The sequence below is a fragment of the Macrotis lagotis genome, chromosome 4, assembly GCF_037893015.1.
Source record: "Macrotis lagotis isolate mMagLag1 chromosome 4, bilby.v1.9.chrom.fasta, whole genome shotgun sequence".
NCBI lineage: Eukaryota > Metazoa > Chordata > Mammalia > Peramelemorphia > Peramelidae > Macrotis > Macrotis lagotis.
Genome location: NC_133661.1, coordinates 226149899 through 226170282, shown reverse-complemented (window position 1 = coordinate 226170282; position 20384 = coordinate 226149899). Strand labels below are relative to the sequence as shown.

Here is a 20384-nt window from a genome sequence, read left to right as displayed (position 1 = left end):
TGCTTAAAAAAATTTAGAGAACTGCTATTAAAGATAATCTGTTTTGCACAAAAATTAGGCAGTAGTAAAAATAAAATAATAATTAAATCAATAGCTTTATTTGCTCCCCTCAGCTAATTCTGAGACTCATGAAGAATTTATAATAATGATTAACTAATGATACAATAATGAGTTTTCATTTGCCAGTCTACCCTTAAATTCAAATACAAAATATTCTCCCAAAATCAAGTCTCTTAAAATTAGATCAACAGAAGTAGGGGAAGTCATGTTGAGGAATATTGTTCTCATCCCCAGGGTCTTGGTATGTAGTACATGCTTAGTAAGTGTTTGTCATTGATTGATTCTGAAATTTCCTAATTCAGTTTTCAGTGTAAAAAAGTATTTCAAATATACTTCAGAATCTTTAAAGAGGCAAATCATAAATCTAGATTTAAGATATAAATGAACATGAGTTGCACTTTTCCTCTACACCTAGTGTGTATAAGCAGTTTGTTACCTAACTTGCTTTGTATACATTTATTTACCTGTAGTTTCTCCAGTAGATTAAAAGTTCCTTGAAGGGCACAGACAGTCCTGTGTCTCTTTGTGAAACCTCAGCATTTAGGATAGTATCTAGCAAATAGATATTTTTCTTTCTGTTATCAAATTGCACTATATCAGGATTATCATGGAAGCTTCCTGAGGTGAATACACATATGTATATACATATATACATACACATTCTCTTTTTTTTTTTTTTATCAAGACTTAAGTTAGGCAAATTAATTTAATTTCTCCTTACTGCTTTTCCTCTTATAATTATTCTTGGCAGGCAAAAAAAAAAATATAATATCTTTCTCTCAATATCCTCATTGGGAGATCACTCTGGTAGCAAGAAGAGGAAGCAGAAAGTCCCTTGTACTAGTACAGATTGAAGTCACTGCTTTGCGGCTATTGCCTTTTCTTGGGGGACATGTGGTATGTGCCCAGCCAAAGAGGGAAGGCACAGGATTAAAGGAACTTTTGGCTCAACTTCTCACCTGAAGAGGCAGTCAAGGAGGAAGTTTAGTAGAAGTGGTAGAGTCCTAAAGTAGGGGAAGTCCTTGGAGGCAATTGTCTAGCTCTTGATCCCTTTTCTTAGAGATACACTCCCTCAGGAGATGGAATCCCAAGTAGCAGGGTGAGAGAACCTTCTGCTCCTCTTCTCACCTGAAGAGGTTATTGGGTTCTCATTTGTCTCCCCAATTTTTTCTTCTACCACTTTTATTTAATTTTTTTTAGAGAAATGAACATCAAAACAACTCTCACATCTATGAGATTGGCTAATATGACAGGGAATAGGAAAATGACAAATGTTGGAGGGAATATGGGAAAACTGGGACACTAATTCATTGTTGGTGAACTGATTCAATCATTATGAAAAACAATTAGGAACAATGCCCAAAAGGTTACAAAAACATGGCACACCCTCTGACCAGACAATATACAATTATTAGGTAACCCAAAGAGATTTGTTTTTTAAAAAAAGGAAAAGGACCTATATGTAGAAAATTATTTAAAGCAATTCCTTTTGTGACTGCAAAGAATTGAAATTGAAGCGATGTCTATTAATTGAAGAATGGTTGAACAGATTATGGTGGTATGATTGTGATGGAATATTATTACGATGAGCAATATACTTTTAGAAAAACCTGGAAAAACTTATATGAACTGATGTAAAATTAAGTGAGTAGAACAAGGAGAACAGTGTAAATACTAACAGCAATATTGTAAAATGACCAACTGTGAATTACTTAGCTATTCTCAGCAATACAATGATCTAAGATAATTCCAAAGGACTTATGATGAAAAAATAATATCCATCTCCAAGGAAAGAAAGAATCAATGGAATCTCAATGCAGATTGAAGCAAACTTTTTTACTTTTTTATTTTCTTATTTTTTGTGTTTTTCCCCCCCACAAGACTTAAGATGAAAATATATTTTGCACAACTGCAAATGCACAACCTATATCAAATTGCTTGCCATCTCAGGGAGGAGAGAGGCAAGAGAGGGAAGGCAAGAATTTTGAACTCAAAATTTAAAAAAATGAAAGTGAAAATTTTTACATGTAATTAGAAAAAATAAAATCTTGGAAACAAAAACTTAAATAATATTAATAACCTGAAATTACAAGATATCTGGGGAGAACCAAAAGGAATTATCAGATAATGAAAATTTTTTTCAAGTATCTAAGAATCTCACAAAAAAGCTCTTGCTAATACAAAATAATAAGTACTCTATATTATTTTTCGTACTATAACAAATAACAGATGATTTGGAAGACAAAAAAATTATAATCACATAACATCTGGAAAATACCAGCAGGGCATACAGATCAATTTAACAATTAGTACTCTAAAAATGTATGCAATTATACTTTTTTTTTGTTTTTGCAAGGCAATGGGTTAAGTGACATGTCAAAGGTCACACAGCTTGGTAATATTAAGTGTCTGAGGCAGGATTTAAACTCAGGTCCTCCTGACTTCAGGGCAGGTGCTTTATCCACTGCGCCAAATGCATTACACATTTTAATGTTTAATCTCCATAATTTTTTAAGTGCAGACAATAAACAAAACCCCTTATTTGCAGCATTTGTCTATTTCCAAGGTATAAAGGCTCACTCTGAAAATTTAATTATCGGCTCTCTCAAGTATGAGCTAGCTCCATCATAGCCCTGACAAGAGAATGGTTCTCAGAGGTAAATTTATAACAATGAATGTCTAATTTCATTGAATTACAAAACCATAATCAATAAGAGATGAACAATTTCATACAGGTGGCACATTTATCCAACAAAGCATTAGATAACTTTAATAATAATAATAATAATGACAATGACAATAACTAACTGCCAGGCACTGTGTGAAGTACTTTATAATTATTACCTTTCTTGATCTTCACAACAACCCTGGGAAGTAGTTGCTATTATTATACCCATTTTACAGATGAGGAAACTGAGACAAAGAAGTTCAGTGACTTGCCCAGTCATATAGCTAGTAAATATCTGAGGCTGGATCAGGACTCAGTCTTTCTGACTCCAGGTCTGGCAAACTATCTACTGTCTAGTCTTCTGGCACACTAAGTGAACAAGGGTATCAAAGAGAAGAATGTCAATAGAGGCAAAGGAAATGAATCAAATGACTGTCAGAGAGACCACTTAATTAGTTAAAAACTCTTATTATTAAACCTTTAAACAACAGACAAAGACTAGTAAAATAAAGAATACCTTATCATGTCCTGCATCTCCTCCTCTGACAATATCAGGTGCCATGTATTCTATAGTTCCACAAAAAGAATATGCTCTTTCAGTCTGGAAAAAAAAATCATTTAATTATAAGCTAGCAAAATAACAACAAAAAATACAACATGAAATGGCTGATATTAGCCTTATCTTTAGGTGAAATAGGCAATCATCTACATCAGTGGTATCAAATTAATAAAATAAGGCCATTAAACTGAACCTAAAGATCCCTTCATCTGTAGACTTAGAAAACCATATATCAACATTATCTATGTTCTATTGTATTTTTATTTATTTTATTAAATACTTCCCAATTATATTTTCATCTAGTTTGGTAAAGAATACTGGAGACCACCTATTGGACGCCTCTGAAGGTGTAGAAGGTAGAAAGAAGAATACCAAGAAATTTCCTCTCTCTCTAGCTCTCAAAAAATATCACTCCTAATAAGATAAGAGATAGAGACAGCCTGTCTTATGTGAAGGGAATCAAATAGGTCAAGATGGTTGGACCACATTGTATATGGAAAGGGATAACATGAAAGAAGGCAAAAATGGCAAAATGGAGTCCTGTTGTAAAGAGCTTTTAATGTTACATGTGAAATTTGATCCTTGATAAAACAAGAGAACGCTGGAGTTTGAGTAGGAGAATGACAAAGTCAGACCTGTTTTTTACAAAAATTACTTTGTTATATGGAGGAATAAATGGTGAAGAATCTCCTTTTAAAATATAAACAGCATTTGATTTTTTCCAAATACCTGTAAAGTTAGTTTTCAACATTCATTTTTTTATAAGGTATGAGTTCCAAATTTTTTCCCTCCATCCCCTCTTAGCTCCCCAAGTTAGCAAGCAATCTGTGTGCAATTATGTTAAACATATTTCCATTAGGTACATTGTGAAATCAAGTAAATGCCCTTCAATTGGAAAATGGCTTAACAAACTGTGGTATATGTATGTCATGGAACACTATTGTTCTATTAGAAATCAAGGAGGGATGGGAATTCAGGAAAGCCTGGAGGGATTTACATGAACTGATGCAGAATGAGATGAGCAGAACCAGAAAAACACTGTACACCCTAACAGCAACATGGGGGTGGATGATCAAACTTGATGGACTTGCTCATTCCATCAGTGCAACAATAAGGGACAATTTGGGGCTGTTTGCAAAGGAGAGTGCCATCTGTATCCAGATAAAGAGCCGTGGAGTTTGAACAAAGACCAAGGACTATTACCTTAAATTTAGAAGAAGAAAAAAACCTGTCTCTTATTGTCTGATCTTGCTATCTCTTATACTTTATGTTTCTTCCTTAAGGATATGATTTCTCTCTCTTATCACATTCAATTTGGATCAATGTACACTATGGAAACAATGTAAAGAATGGCAAAATACCTTCTGTGGGGGGTGGGGAGGGAAGTAAGATTAGGGGAAAAATTGTAAAACTCAAAATAAATAAAATTTTTATAAAATTTTTTTTAAATTAAAAAAACATTACATGTTAGAAATCAAACCCTTTTCTTTTGGTCTTATTTGTTTAGTTACCATTACATCTTAGAAATCAAACCCTTAGAAATACAAAGATTTCCCCTTCCTCATCAACCACTTCCCTTATTTTCGGATTCATGTAATTGAAATTATCTATTTTTAACCTTGTGATCAATCATTTTTAAAATTAAGAATGTTAGTCTTAGCTATGAGAAGTATCTCATCTGGTACACTTCTAATCTTTTGTTTTTTGCTCTTTAGGTAAATATATATATGTATATATCTTGAATTTATTATGGTCTAAGTATAATTTATGCAAACTGGTATCTAGTTGCTCCAGAAATACTTGCTAAAGAGATTTTCCTCTAAGGTAATTTATGTTTTCAGGTTTGTTGAACACAAGGTAATAAGATAAATTGTTGCCGATTCTTCCTTGTCTAGCCTGTTCTGCCAATCTCCTTTCTATTTCCTATCCAATACTCAACAATTTTGTTTATTCTAGTTTTATAATACAATTTGCAGTAATTAGGTGCTATTTCTCCTTATTCTTACTTTTATTCCCATTCTTTTTTTTTTAGGTTTTTTTTGCAAGGCAAATGGGGTTAAGCGGCTAGGTAATTATTAAGTGTCTGAGATCAGATTTGAAACCAGGTACTCCTGACTCCAAGGCCGGTGCTTTATCCACTACGCCACCTAGCTGCCCCTATTCCCATTCTTTTTCTTTCCATTTTACACCTTTTATTCTTACAAATGAAACATTTTATCATTTTTTCTAACCTCTATGTAGTCTGGTTGATATAGTACTAATTCTATTAATAACTAGTGGTACTGTCATTTTATTATACTGACACAGGCATGAGCACTGAATATCTCTCATATGTCATTTTTGAAGTCTGAAAGAGCAGTATATAATTACTCATCTATACAGATCAATCCGTAAAGATTTATTAAGTACCTACTATGTGTAGCTTATATGCTAAGCATTGGGGACAGAAAAGGAGGCAAAAGGCAGGCCCTGCTCTCACTATCTAATGGGGGAGACAATACATAAAGAAAATGCTGAGAGATGGAACATAGAATAGCCAAGAGGCCTGGACTGAAGAGTATGTGTTGAGGAGAAAGATACAAGAAGACTGTAAATATAGGAGGAAGTTAAGTTACAAAGGTCAGAAGAGATATTGGAGAATAGTTAACAACAAGGATTAAATTTTGAAAGGATCAAGTAAAGGTTTTGTTTTTTGTGCTTTGTTTTTAGGATTGAGGGGACATGGGAATGTTCGTAGACAATAGGGAATGAATCAATAAAGGGAAAGTAGAGAGGAAGACAGTGTAGAATTGAAATGGTACAAGGAGTTAAGATGGGGAGAAGAGGAAAGAGTGGTTAGTGTGCGGGAGATGTTTGGGAAAGAACTGAGTGGTCAAGGGATTGGAGGTCAAAGTGGGGATGAATAATATGGTCAAAGAGGTTATTACTGGAAAAGGGGATTTCCAAATTCTAGTAAGTAAACCATGATGAAATCTGCAACTGAGAAGAGTTTTGTCTCCTTATTGGTTATTTTTTACCTTTAATTTTTTCCTTTTTCCCCCTACTGTTAGCATTTCTCAAACTATGTGGGGAAAGGATGTTCCTTGATTTACTCCTCAATTTACTGGGAAAGTTTTTAGTGTTTCCCCATTGGATTTAGAAAAATTCTTTTTATCCCTTGAAACAAATATTTTTCTATGTCTATGTTCTGTATGAGTTAATTTGATTCAACCTCTCCAAACCTCAATTTTCTTACTGTAAAATGATTATAGTCCTTTTTCAGATCTATGCTCTCATATTTATTATATGAAGAACTAGGAGTAAGGAAAATATATAAAAATTAAGGGATGATCTCTACTCTTATGAAATTTATATTTCTAGCAAGGATGAAGTATTAAAAATTATATATTAAAATTTACAAATTTTTATGCATGTCTTTTTTTGTTGGGTTATTTGTTTTTTTTTTTGCAAGGCAATGGGGTTAAGTGACTTGCCCAAGTCTAGGTAATACCTAGGTAATACCACAGCTAGGTAATTATTAAGAGTCTGAGTCCTGATTTGAACTCAGATCTTCCTGATTCCAGGGCTGGTACACTATCCACTGTGCTGCCTAGCTGCCTGCATGTCATTTTTTTCATATTTTTAAAATTTTTCTTTAATTTATTTACATATTACTAAAATAATCATGTTTAAGAGTAAACATAATGCCCCCTCCCCCACAAAAATATAAAACCTCATGAGAAATAAAGTAAAAGAAAGAGGAAAAAAATGTGTTTCAGTCTGTTCTTTATCATAAGTCCATTACAGCAGTTACTTCCATATTTTTCCACAGTTGCTGACTGCAATTCCCTCCATGCATTCCTCTCCACTACCTTCTATTATATTTTCTCTCTCCTTTCACTCTGTCCCTTTTCAAAAATGTGCTGTAGGGTAGCCAAATGGCACAGCAGACAGAGCACCAGCCCTGGGGCCAGGAGGCCCCAAGCCTATGCCTCACCCCAGAGACCCAGCAACCATCTGGTCTTGTGGTCCCAGACAGGCCACCCAATCCCAGCACCTTGCAAAAAAGTAAAAAAGAAAATGTGTTATATCTGACTATCCTCTCCTATGATCTACCCTCTCCTCTATCACCCACATCTCCCTGTCCCCTCTTCTCTCCCTTTTCTTCTAGATGTCTATACCCTATTAAATGTGTATGCTGGTTCCTCTCTGAGACATTTCCGATGAAAATGAAGGCTCCCTCATTCCCCCTTGCCTCCCTCCTTCCATACCATTGCAAAGGCTACATGAAATATCTTAGCCTATTCTACCTTTCTTTCTCTTACTCCCAGTACATTTCCCTTTCATCCATTCATTCCATTTCCACAATATATTATATCTTCAAACTAAGCTCTCTCCTGTGCCTCATCTATAAAAGCTCCTTTTACCTGCTCTAGTAAATGAGAAGGTTCATGAGTATCATCAGTATCATCTTTCCATACAGGAATACAATCTTTCCATGCAAGAATATACCACATGTCACTTTTAATAAGTAAATATACAAGTAATATTTTTGCATTGAAGCTAAATATTGTTATAGCAGTTTCTTTGGAATTGCTCTGCAAAAGGTACATATAACCAAATAACTTGCTTTTTAATCTTCAAGGGGCACCTGATTTAATTATTTATTTTACAGCAATAAAATCACAGGTATAGGGATAAAGGGATCTTAGAGGCTCTCTAGTCCAATGTCACATTTATAGATGAGAAAACTAAGGCTCAGAGAGGCTAAATAATTGACCCTTATAATTTTCACTATACAGCAACATAATGTGCCAGAGGTGTTAAGAAACAGAACCAGAACCTGAACTATCTATGCAAGGCTAGTATTCTTGTTATTTCTTGAACTGCAATGTTTCTCCAACTTTCATTATTTTTTTTTGTTACTTTAGCATTTGTCTTGTAAGGGGCTTTTAGTAAACATAGAAAATATGTATTTAATAAGTGGTGAATATATGCCTAGCACTGAACTAATACAAATACAAAGGAAGGCAAAATACAAACAAAAATAAACAAAATCTCTGCTCTCAAGGGGAAATGGGGGGGGGGGGAACATCCACCAATTATTAACAAGTAAAATGTATCCAAAATAAATTGAAGATACTGTCTTGGAGGAGTTGAGTATTTAGCTGAGACTTGAAGGAAGCTAGGAAGTGAACATAAGGTAAAGAATTTCAGGCAAAGAATAATAGCTAGAGAAAATGTAGAAAGGAGATGGTGTGTTGTGTGTGAAGCATGGGAAGGACAGTGTTACGATATTGTAGAATCCATATGGAATCAGGGGCAAGAACTTTTGCAAAGCATTTTCTTTTTTTTTTAGATTTTTTTTTTTTTGCAAGGGAAACAGGGTTAAGTGGCTTGCCCAAGGCCACACAGCTAGGTAATTATTAAGTGTCTGAGACCGGATTTGAACCCAGGTCCTCCTGACTTCAGGGCCGGTGCTTTATTCACTATGCCACCTAGCCGCCCCTGCAAAACAATTTCAAATAAAGTGCTATAACAATACTTAGCTTCAATGCAAAATATTACTTGTATGTTTACTTATTAAAAATGACATGTGGGCAGCTAGGTGGCGCAGTGGACAGAATGCTGGCCCTGGAGTCAGGACGACCTGAGTTCAAATCCGATCTCAGACATTTAATAATTACCTAGCTGTGAGACCTTGGGCAAGTCACTTTAACCCCATTGCCTTGCAAAAAAAAACCAAAACAACAACCCCCTCAAATGGCATATACTCTACAATAATCTGGTACAATAATCAATACAGAAAAAAATTCTCAATTGAATCGAAGTGTTCAGGAACACATAAAACTTATTTTCTATTTATAAATATATTGATAAGGGCAGCTAGGTGGTGCAGTAGATAGAGCACCAGCCCTGGAGTCAGGAGGACCTGAATTCAAATCTGGCATCAGACACTTAATAATTGCCTAGGAGTGTGACCTTGGGCAAGCCACTTATCCCCATCACCTTAAATCAAAACCAAAATAAATGAACACACACACACACACACACACACACCATTTAAAAATATATACAATACTTACTTCATCAGCAAGGAACTCCTTACTTAGGCCAAAATCTGTCAGCACCACATGGCCATTATTATCAAGTAGAATATTTTCTAGTTTAATGTCACGGTATATAATACCCAACTGTGAAAACAAATGAAAATTTAAAATAATAATTTTATTTAAAATTAACAACAATAAAAATTCTTAGATGTCATTTAAAAAAAAAATCATGTCATTCCGCAGCTCAAGAATCCACAGTAGTTTCTTATCACCAGTCACAGTGATTCTAAACTTTTAAGAAAGTCTGTTATGCCAAGTCTTCTATCAGTTTCCCAATTTTTTTTAACTACTCAGTGTAATTTCTCGGTATTCTCTACTGTCACTTTTCACTCTAGAAAGCCAATTTTCTTGTCTTTATCTACTTACATCGTATTTGTTTCTGCTTTAATGCCTTTGCTTGTTTTCCATCAGGAAAACCCTCCACTTTCTCCAAAGCGATATCTTCCTTGAATATACCCTTCTAAGAAGTCTTTCCTGATAAAACAGCCCACAGAGTTTCCTTACTCAGTATTCCACACCACTTATATATATATATATATAAAATTTGTATTACATTTATGTATAAATCACTCCTTTAATTTTTCCTGTATGTTTGTCTGTTTCCATTTATTTTGGGTTTGTTATGCATGCAACAGGCTATTAAAAATGTCTTTTGAATGAATTTATTTCTAAATTTAAAAAAGCTAAAAAAAATTCATTTTATATAGTCCATAGGACTATAATAAGCCAATTCAATATTTTTTGTTGTTGTTAATTGCTTTTTCTGAACTATCTTTTTTCTCTTTTTATTCAATTTTTAAATGATATTTTATTTTTCCAATTACATGATAGGGTAGTTTTTCAGCATTCATCCATTTGCAAATTTACAAGATACACGCTTTCCTTCCCATAGCCCTGGGTGAGCAAACACTCTGGTAAAAGTTGTACATGTACATTTGTATTAAACCTATTTAGGTATTAGGCATTTCGTATAAGAGGAATTAGGACTAAGGAGAAAGAAAGAAAACCATGAGATAGGAAGGAAAAACATATGAGAAGATTTTTAAAAGTGAACATAATATACATTCAGATTCCATGGTTTGCTGGGGTTTTTTCCCTGTGGAAGAAGATGGCATTGTCCATAATAGGTCTTCCAAGGTTGTCCTTGATCTCTGAACTGCTGAGAGGAGCTGCATCCATCATAGTTGATCATCTCACAATGTTGCTGCTAATTTGCACAATGTTCTCCTGGTTCTGCTCCCTTCACTCAGCATCAGTTCAATGTACACTCTGTGTACAACCACTAGTCAACAAACTGCAAATCTCTTAGAGAAGCTGCATCATTGCCATTACAATTTCTCACTGTAAGTCTCATATTCAGTTTTTTTAAAAGTTTTTTTGCAAGGCAAACGGGGTTAAGTGGCTTGCCCAAGGCCACACAGCAGGGTAATTATTAAGTGTCTGAGACCGGATTTGAACCCAGGTACTCCTGACTCCAGGGCTGGTGCTTTATCCACTATGCCACCTAGCTGCCCCTATATTCAGTCTTAAAATGAATTCTTGGTCTAAAAATAAATGTTGCAAGAAAAGGAAACCTAACTTCACCAATAAAACGCTATGAAATATTTGGTAATTCCTTTAAAGACAAATAAATCTAAATACAGGAAATAAAAGAAATTATTTCCAAGAAGCAACTTTTCTTTGCTTGATAAGGCATAGAGGGAAATATTTATCCATCATTTTGATTTATATGCCTATATGGCTGAATACCATTTAAAGGTTTCTGAAGTCAAGAAAAGTATGACACTTAAAGATAACTAAGGGGGAAATAAAATAAATATATGCTATTAATATTAGGACAAAATAAAACTCTTTAGATTCTCAAGTTGTCCCCCTCCCATTCCACCCCAAACATCTTTTATGGACTTGAATTCGAAACAACAGGAATACAGGGGCAGCTAGGTGGTACAGTAGATAGAGTACTGGCCCCAGAGTCAGGAGGACCTGAGTTCAAATCTAGCCTCAGACATGTAATAATTATCTAGCTATGTGACCTTGGGCAACTCACTGAGCCCCATTACCTTGCAATCCCCCCAAAAAAACAGGAACAAAGAATTGGGCTTTTCTACCATGATGCATTTAAATTTTTTTTTATAGGCATGTTTTTTTACTCTATAGTCTAGTGATATAACTAATTCTTTTGCTTTATCTGTTTCTACCTAAGGACTAGAAATACTTCTTATTCCATATTTAAAATTTAGAAGTATGCTGTTTGGCAGACATTTAGTAATCACTTTTGTATACATGGCATTTACTAGATACTATAGAAGCTGCTAGGTAGATTAGAGGATAGAATGTTGGGTCTGGAGTCTAGAAAACCTCAGGGTTCAAATTTGGCCTTTGACACTCACTAGTTGTATGACTCCAGGTAAGTCACTTAACCTCTGTATACCTAAATTCACTGGAGAAAGAAATGGTGAACCATTCCAGTACTCTTGCCAAGAAAAACCCATGTATTGGTGTGTCATGGTCCAAAAGGGGTAATGAAGAGTGAGACACAACTAAACTATTGAACAACAAATAAGAAAATAAAAAATGAGAAAACAAGCATCTATATGTGCACAGATTAATGTACCCACTAATCTTTTCCCTTGAATATCTCTTACTAATCTATTACTACTCTGTTTCCTACTCCCAATCTGTGTAAGAAGTCATGTGAAGGTGATCTTTTAGATCAAGAACAATCTCAAATCTGTTAAAATTGTTGCAGCAATATAGTTTTAAATGCTACAAACTATTATGAAATAATACTAAATATCAAAAAAGCTGAACTTTAAAAATTATATATTTTCAGATAAATTTTAGTTTAAATTTAATAATCCTTAAGTGAGAAGGATATTATTTTACATCATAAATGAAAAATACTGAATGATTTCTCATCTTGTAAGATTTTTTATAATAATTTTCCATTTACCTCTATTGCTACAATTTATGCTGGAGAACTTTTTAAAAAATGTTTTACTTCTAAATCGCTTACTAACTTTGCCCAAACTATTAAATAGCCTTTAAAAACTTAGTAACATAGCACTTACAATCTGGTTGTAGTCTACCTTTCCAGTCTTTGTATGCTTCACTCAACCTCCATATACTTTGAGAGAGAGAGAGAATTCAGAGTTGCTTGTATATTGTATCACTTATTAAAATTCTTTTTGGACTTTTTTTTTTTTTTTTTGCATAGCAGCACTTAGTACCTGGCACATAGTAAGAGCTTGGTGTGTCTTTCTGCTTTTTGTTGCTGATGGTGATGTTTACTGATGATGATATTTATTATCAGGTTTGTTTTTAATCTGTACTTTAGACTTGTTATTGAAAGGAAGCTTGCAGATATTTAAAGTAATATTTTAATGAAGATTTTTTACCTTCTGTTCTCTTCAAATATCTCAATTTTGCCTAATTATGAAATAGGAGAATTGGTCAGTAAGGCAATAATTACTTATTAAGCTTACTTACTTATTATGTGCCAGGTACTTAAGTAGGAGATAAAAAATGCAAAAACATGATCTCTGACCTCCGGGGGGCTCTTAGTCTAATGAGAGACACATAGCATGTGTGCATGTGTGGGCATATTATAGTTGTATGAATGGACTCAGAGGAGGGCACACCAGGAAGGGTCTGTGAGTTAAGACTTAAAAGAAAGTTAGAGAATTCAGGAAGTAAAAGTCCAGATATGGAGCATCTTGTGCAAGGAACAGTAAGGACAGAGACACTAGATTATAGATTACATGGGTGGAGAATAAAGTATATTAAGATAAGAAAAGAAGGAACGGACCAATTTGTGAAGAGCTTTAAATGACAAACAAAACATTTCATATCTGAATCTATAAGGGGTAACATGGTTGGGCCTGAACTTTAGGAAAGTCATTTTGATAGCTGAGGGAAAGGTGGATTAGAGTAGGGGAAATTTATGATAAAGTAGACCAATGGGAATGCAGACATGAGACAATGAGAAATGCACCAGGATGGTGATTGTACAAAGAGGAGAGAATGGGATAGGACATATAGGAGAGATGTTGTGAAGGTAGAAGAGATAAGATTTGGCATTAGATTGGATCTGTAGAGGAAGGGCAACAAAGAAGTAAAGGATAATATCAATTTTGCAACTCTGAATGACTGAGAAGATGGCAGTATCCTTAACAATAACGGAGAAGTTTAGAAGAGTGGAGGAAAAGAATGATTTATGTTTTAGATTCAAGCTGAGTTTAAAATGTCTAAGCACTAGTATGAGATTATTTATATTAAAAAACTTAATCATATAATAATTTATTAAATGACTACTATGTGCCAGGCACATGTATGTGTTCATAAGTATGCGAGGCACATATACACAAAAATAACATTTATCAAATACATACATACATACATTATTTTGAATCTAAAATTTTATATACAATCTTTCAGGACAACTAAATAATTATATACCATCTATTATTGAACACATTAAATGAATGGTAATCTGAGCAAACTTTTTGGTCACATAGTAATGTGACCAAGATTCTCAGCATCTGAATGACATAGCTTGCTACTAATACAGACAGTAAAGCAAGCAGGTTTTAACTCATTCATTATTGTAATATGCATTTACACTTTTTCTTTCATAATGGGAATTGATGTTTTCACATAAGCTATGAAGTACTATATTTTTAGTATATTTCTTCTGCTTTCTTATTCTTACTACATTGCTTTTGGTGATTTCACTATGATTTACAAAAAACAAAAGGTCACAATTTATGTTCCTAAGCATGAAACTTTTGACACTTCTTTTAAAAGGCTCCTGGGTATAATTCTGTTATTGTATGACAAAGTCTAAATAAAATTATAAGCAAGAAAAAAATAAAACCAAGCACAATTATAAAGCATACAGCCATAATATTTGTGCTTCTGTGTGGAAAATTTTGTTTTTAACTTATGGTTCTCATAATTATGCTGGTATTTTTATAGGTAGATCTTTTTATGATATGATCCTCATATTCCTTTGACAATTTCAATACATCCTGTTACAATGAAGATACCTAGGAACAACTAAGTTCACACATATGAGTTTAATAAGTCACAAAATCTTCTTAAATATAATTCAAAACTATGATGGATCACAACTAAAATTTCATAAATGATATTTTCAATAAAATCAGAAAGACCTTTATACCAATTTTTGTAGTATGAATTAGAAATTATGGATAAGTACTACATATTATATTTTAACAGATGAGGAGTCTACACAGGGGTGGGGAAAGGAGACAAAGAATGTCAAAGACTGAAAAATTAGAATGGAAATAGAGGAGATTGATTATAGGAGATTCTCAATCAATATGAACACTCTTTAACCCACTTAGTGTTTGCTTAGATATGAAAAACGATTTAGTTTGGGAAATGCATAATAGAAATTATGGTTCTATATTAAATAAGATATATATTCTATGCTGAACTTCTTGTTCTTCTTTACTGAAAACTAAAAACTATAGTTCTATTCTTTTCAACACTGGGGTGAGAGGAGGAGAAAGGAGGTTAAAATTAAAAATTCATTGTTTCTAACTCCTTCAAGTTCTTCAGAACCTACCCTTAGTTTGGTGCACAGATAATATAAAAAGGAAGACAATAAAAAAATACATTTACAGTTAATGAAATTAATAATGCACTAAGGAAACATGTTCAACATGTGTCTAAAACATAGAAGCTATATAAGGGCTACTTTGAAAAAGAAGCTAGGGAGATTAAATAGCTTACCTTATGGAGGTGTTCAAGGGCAAGCACAATTTCCCCAATGTATATCTGCACTTCATTTTCTGTGAAGCGTTCTCTTTGAGAGAGGTGAGTAAAAAGTTCTCCACCATTTATGTAATCTAAAAACAAAATATGTGTATTTTTAAAATTCATGCTCAAAATGTAAAGGGAATATTCCTTTTTTTTGTAAATCCTGATTATGGACAGTGCAGGGATTATACTTATTCAACTTTACATTTCAATGAATTTCTTTTACATTTGAAACAATCATGCTGTAAGCACATGTACATAAAGTAAATCTGAATAACTTAAAAAAGGAAGTTTTGATAAGAATTATCCCTATGCCAATAATTATTATTTGACAAATGAGTACGGACCAACTTTTTTTAAAATTGACAGTTCAGTTTGAACTAGTAAGTAACACTACATATAATTACGAATGACAGTCCGGTGTAGTAGATAGAAAGCTGTAAGTAGTAAGTAGAGTCAGAAAGTCATATATACTGGCTGTGAACTCTGAGCAAATCAATCAAGGTAACTAAGTTAACTAAGGATGTAGGTAACTAAGACTAACTTTGAAAGAAAGTGCCAACTTGCAGTGATAGAGGGAGTTCTTTCAATGAGATCCAGGAAACAAACAAATGAAAAATTCCACATACAAAAAATTTCACGTTACTCACATTTATAAATTATCCCCACAACATCATAAAGTTCTTTGTAGTATCAACTGCAGCAGAAGCAACAAGTCTTAACGGAAAGTATTAAAATATCACTACAACTATAATAAATAGATATTGTTTCTTAAGTGACAGTAGTTACTATTTTTTTAATCCTTGGATTGAATGTTCTCTCTCTCTCTCTCTCTCTCTCTCTCTCTCTCTCTCTCTCTATATATATATATATATATATATATATATAAAATACACATACATATGCAACTCTATATAGAAATACATAAACATATGTGACTATGTGAATGCATATAGTGACTCCAAGGTCTCCAAGGTGACTTCAATTAGTGCAGTTTTAACTTAAGAAAGCTTTTTTTTTACTTAAGGGACACCCTATATAAGTGCATGTGTAAGCACCCACCTATATTTTGTCATAGAAGAAATGAAGTATATATTATATGAACAAAAAAAAGTTGTTTCTCTAGCAGGGGACCTATTGTTTAATTTAGAAAAGTTACTCTGTACCTGTATTTGTATAGAACAATAATTTACCTGAAATTGGAATTAAATTTCATCTATACTCTTGGGCCATATCATGAGGTGAAAAAGGTAATGAAAAAAGAAAGTCTCTCCTTACTCCACCCAAAGCTCTTCCCACACACATAAAACACTAGGTTATTGTTCTCAAAGATGAGGAAAACTATGTCAAACACATTTACTTTCCTGTAACTTCCTACCAGATATAGTGAGTCTGGCATAGTGAAAAAAGGACTCTGCTTAGATCTTTTGAAGACCTAAGTACAAGCCCTGCTGCTGAAACAAACAATCCCACATACTTGCCTGGTCAGGCACCTAACCTCTTAGTATACTGGGCAATTCTATAAACATATTCTGACACATATTTCTATATAAAGGAACAGGTCCAGACCAACTCCAAGCTCCCAAAGCCCTCCATACACCTAAAAACAACTCAATGGGGGCAGTTGGGTGGCACAGTGGATAGAGCACTGGCCCTGGAGTTAGGAGGACCTGAATTCAAATACAGCCTCAGATACTTAATATTTATTTGTGTGACCTTGGCTTATTGCCTTGAAAAAAAAACCAAAATAAAAATAAAATAAAGTCTATTTTCACTATTTAAAATAAAACAAACAACAAATACCAATAACTCAATACTTCTGAATAACTGATAACCAAAATGATGGAAAGAGATTTCCAAACTTACAATGTATTAATTTTTTTTAATAAAAATATCACTTCAACTAAAATAATAGCTGGAATATTGATTACAATTTAAATTTTCTTTTAAAAAACTGTAGTTAGAAAATAGTCAGCAATGTATAAGTAGTTGCAAATCTTTTCACCTGAAACGCCTATAAGTATTTTTCCAATATGATCTAATATTATATATGCTTCTACATTCTGAACAAAGAATATGATTTTCATTCATTCATTAAAGATCAACAAGCTCCTAGAATTTTGCAGATTAAAAAAAAAAAAGCCAGAGGCCCAGAGAGTCGGAACAACTTGTTCAACAGACAACCATCCATGACAAAGTGAGGGATCATAACTATGTCTTCCAGAACAGATCATGAAGCATAGAATGTTTTGTGCCTTAAATGCTTACCAGGATTTTTTTCCTAGTAACAAATATACTAGGAAATCAATCTGGCCAGGAGTTTATTCTTGGCTATTAGATTTCAAATAGAAATTATCTATTATTTTAAAGATAATCATCTACTGTATTTAACTTTTCAGTTCTGTTGTCATATAATTGGGTACAACAGTTTACAAAAAAGTTTCTTTATTTCCTCTCCATTTTTAAGAAATACAAACTTCTAATTTTTAAGTCATGGTAATTTGGTTTCCCTCTGTCTTTTCAGAGGAAACAAATTAGCTAAAGTTTTATTGATTTCATAATCTTAAAATAACAACCTTTTATTTCATTTATCAGAAATGCCATTTTGTTTTCAATTTTATTTTTTTCTTCTGATTTTTAAAATTTAGACTTATGCTCAAAAGTTGTTTGTTGGCTTTATCATTTTTAAATCACATGCTAAATAATCTTTTCTTTCTCTAAACATTCTTAGATATTGATTTTCCTGAAGGATTGCATTAGATGAATAACAAAAATTTAAGTATGCTATTTCACTGTTAACTTTTTCCTATAATTTTCTGTTTCATTGATCTATTCTTTGACCTAATTTATTACTTGAGGGATAACATCATTTTGTCATTTATAAAGGTCTATGTGTTTTGTTCGTAATTATTCCATTACAATTTTCCATTTATGTCTGTAAAAGAATGTTTAATATTTCTATATCTCTGACTTATGATGCTAAAATATTTAATGTTTCAATTCCTTAACTGGCATACATTTATCAAATCTGTTCCATAATTTCCTTCTTCCTTACTTGATTAGTCAAGTATTTTTGTCATTTACATTAATTTTTCTGCTAAGTCTTTTTGCTATTCAATTAATTTTTATTTTAAGTACATATAAGCCATGCTACTGAGATCACGACAACTGGTTTCATCACTTTCTGGCAAACAGAAAGAGACAAAGTGTTGGATTTTATATCCTTATGCTCAAAGATGACTGCAGATGGCAACTGCAGTTATGAAATTAAAAGGCACTTGCTCCTTGGAAAGAAAAGTAGGACAAATCTGGAAACCATGTTAGAAAGCATAGACACCACCCTTCTGACAAAAGTATATAGTCAGAGCTATGCTTTTTTCCAGTAGTAATATAAGATTATGGTAGTTGGACTATAAGCAAAGCTGAATGCAACAAAATTAATGCTAGAGATGACTTTTGAAAAGTCCCTAACTTTAGACAGCAAGGAGATCAAATCAGTCAATACTTAAAGAATTTAATTCTATTCCTTGGAAAGACGATAATAAAGTTGAAGCTTAAATACTTTGGCCACATAATGAGAAGACAGGACTCACTGGAAAAGTCCCTGATGTTGAGGAAGACTGAAGACAAAATGAGAAAGGGATGGCAGGGGATGAGATGGATAGATGGTGTCATGGAAACAATGAACAAGATTTTGTAGACTTCAAGAGCAGAGACTAGAAGGGCCTGGCATGCAAGGGTCCACAAAGAGTTGGATACAACTGAACAAGAAAAAGAAAATGACACTTGGTCCAAATAATTATAATATTTATATTGTTTAATTTATATATGCTGTCTTGAAGCATAATGGGGCTTCCCTGTTTCTCAAATTAATTCAATTAATATTTACTAAGTGCCTGCTATAAGTGCAAGACCTTGTGCTACACAGTACAGAATATAAGAACAAAAAAATTAAAGTCCTTATCTTCAAGATTACATTCTATTATGGGACAAAGCACATACACAGATAATATATTATAGTAAGAAGAAAAAGAAAACTAATAACTGTGGGAATCAGAAAAGGCTTTCACTTAAGAGGTAGATGCTAAGTTGAGCTTGAAGAAAATTTAAGTTATCAATAAGCCAAAAAAAGAGGAGAGTCAGATTCAAAGAAGCTAGATAATCCAACCAAAGAAGCTAGATTTAGAAAATGAAGGGGATATATGATATATGTAAAGTCGGTCTAGAAAAGTAGGTGAAAGGTTCACAAAGTAAAGTTTAAGGTCAGGTTAGGTGGTTTGGATTTTAACCTAGGGACAAATGAGACTCAAAAATAAATATTCCCACAGATTATATATATATATATATACGTATATATATACATATATACGTATATATATATATATATATATATATATATATATATACACACACACACATATATATATTCCCCTAATTAATTAAAATTAAAACAATTCTTTAGCATCCCTCCTTTCCTTTCCTCACCCATCCCTGAGACAGTTAGGAATCAGATACAAATTCTTCTTTTACAATCATGTAAAATTTTCCATATTAGTCATATTGTATGAAAACTCAAATAAAAGGAAAATAATTAAAGTGAAAAATAGTATGTTTCAGTCTGTATTCAAACAATATCAGTACTTTCATTGGTTTACCATCAGTCCTTTGGGATTGGTTTTATTGAGTATTGCTAATTCTTTCACAGTTCATCATACAATATTACTGTCACTGTATTAAACATTCTCCTGGGTCTCTTCATTTTACTTTATATAAGTCTATGTTTTCCAGGTTTTTCTGAAATCATCCTGCTTTTCATTTCTTACAGCACAATAATATTCCATTACAATCATATACTAGAGATTGTTTAGCTACTCCCCAATTGATGGGCATTCCTTTAATGTCCAATTCTGAGCCACTACAAAAAAGAGATGTTAGATTTTTATACAAATAATCCTTATTCCCCCCCCCCCTTTTTTTTACTATCTTTGAGATATAGAAGGAGCAGAGGCAGTGCTGGATTAAAAGGTAAACACAGTTTTATAAGTCCTTTGGATATAGTTTCAAATTGTTCTCCAAAATGGTTGGATCAGTTCACAACTCCTCCAACAATGCATTTAGTGTCCCAGTTTTCCTACATTCCCTCCAACATTTATCATTTTCTTTTCTGCTCTACCAGCCACTCTGATAGGTGTGAGGTGGAACCACAGAGTTGCTCAAA

At 33.2% G+C, this 20384-nt stretch overlaps 1 protein-coding gene across 3 annotated transcripts in view; it reads right to left on the bottom strand.

The window, feature by feature from the left end:
• Positions 1–20384, bottom strand: part of RPS6KA5 (ribosomal protein S6 kinase A5) — a 238733-nt gene that overhangs the window by 90216 nt on the left and 128133 nt on the right. For all 3 annotated transcript variants that reach the window (XM_074235503.1, XM_074235501.1, XM_074235504.1), the window contains exons 4-6: positions 15140–15255; positions 9353–9460; positions 3246–3329 (exon numbers count right to left, since the gene is read on the bottom strand). In XM_074235503.1, coding sequence (XP_074091604.1) covers positions 3246–3329; positions 9353–9460; positions 15140–15255 — 308 coding nt within the window. The remainder of the gene's footprint in view (positions 1–3245; positions 3330–9352; positions 9461–15139; positions 15256–20384) is intronic.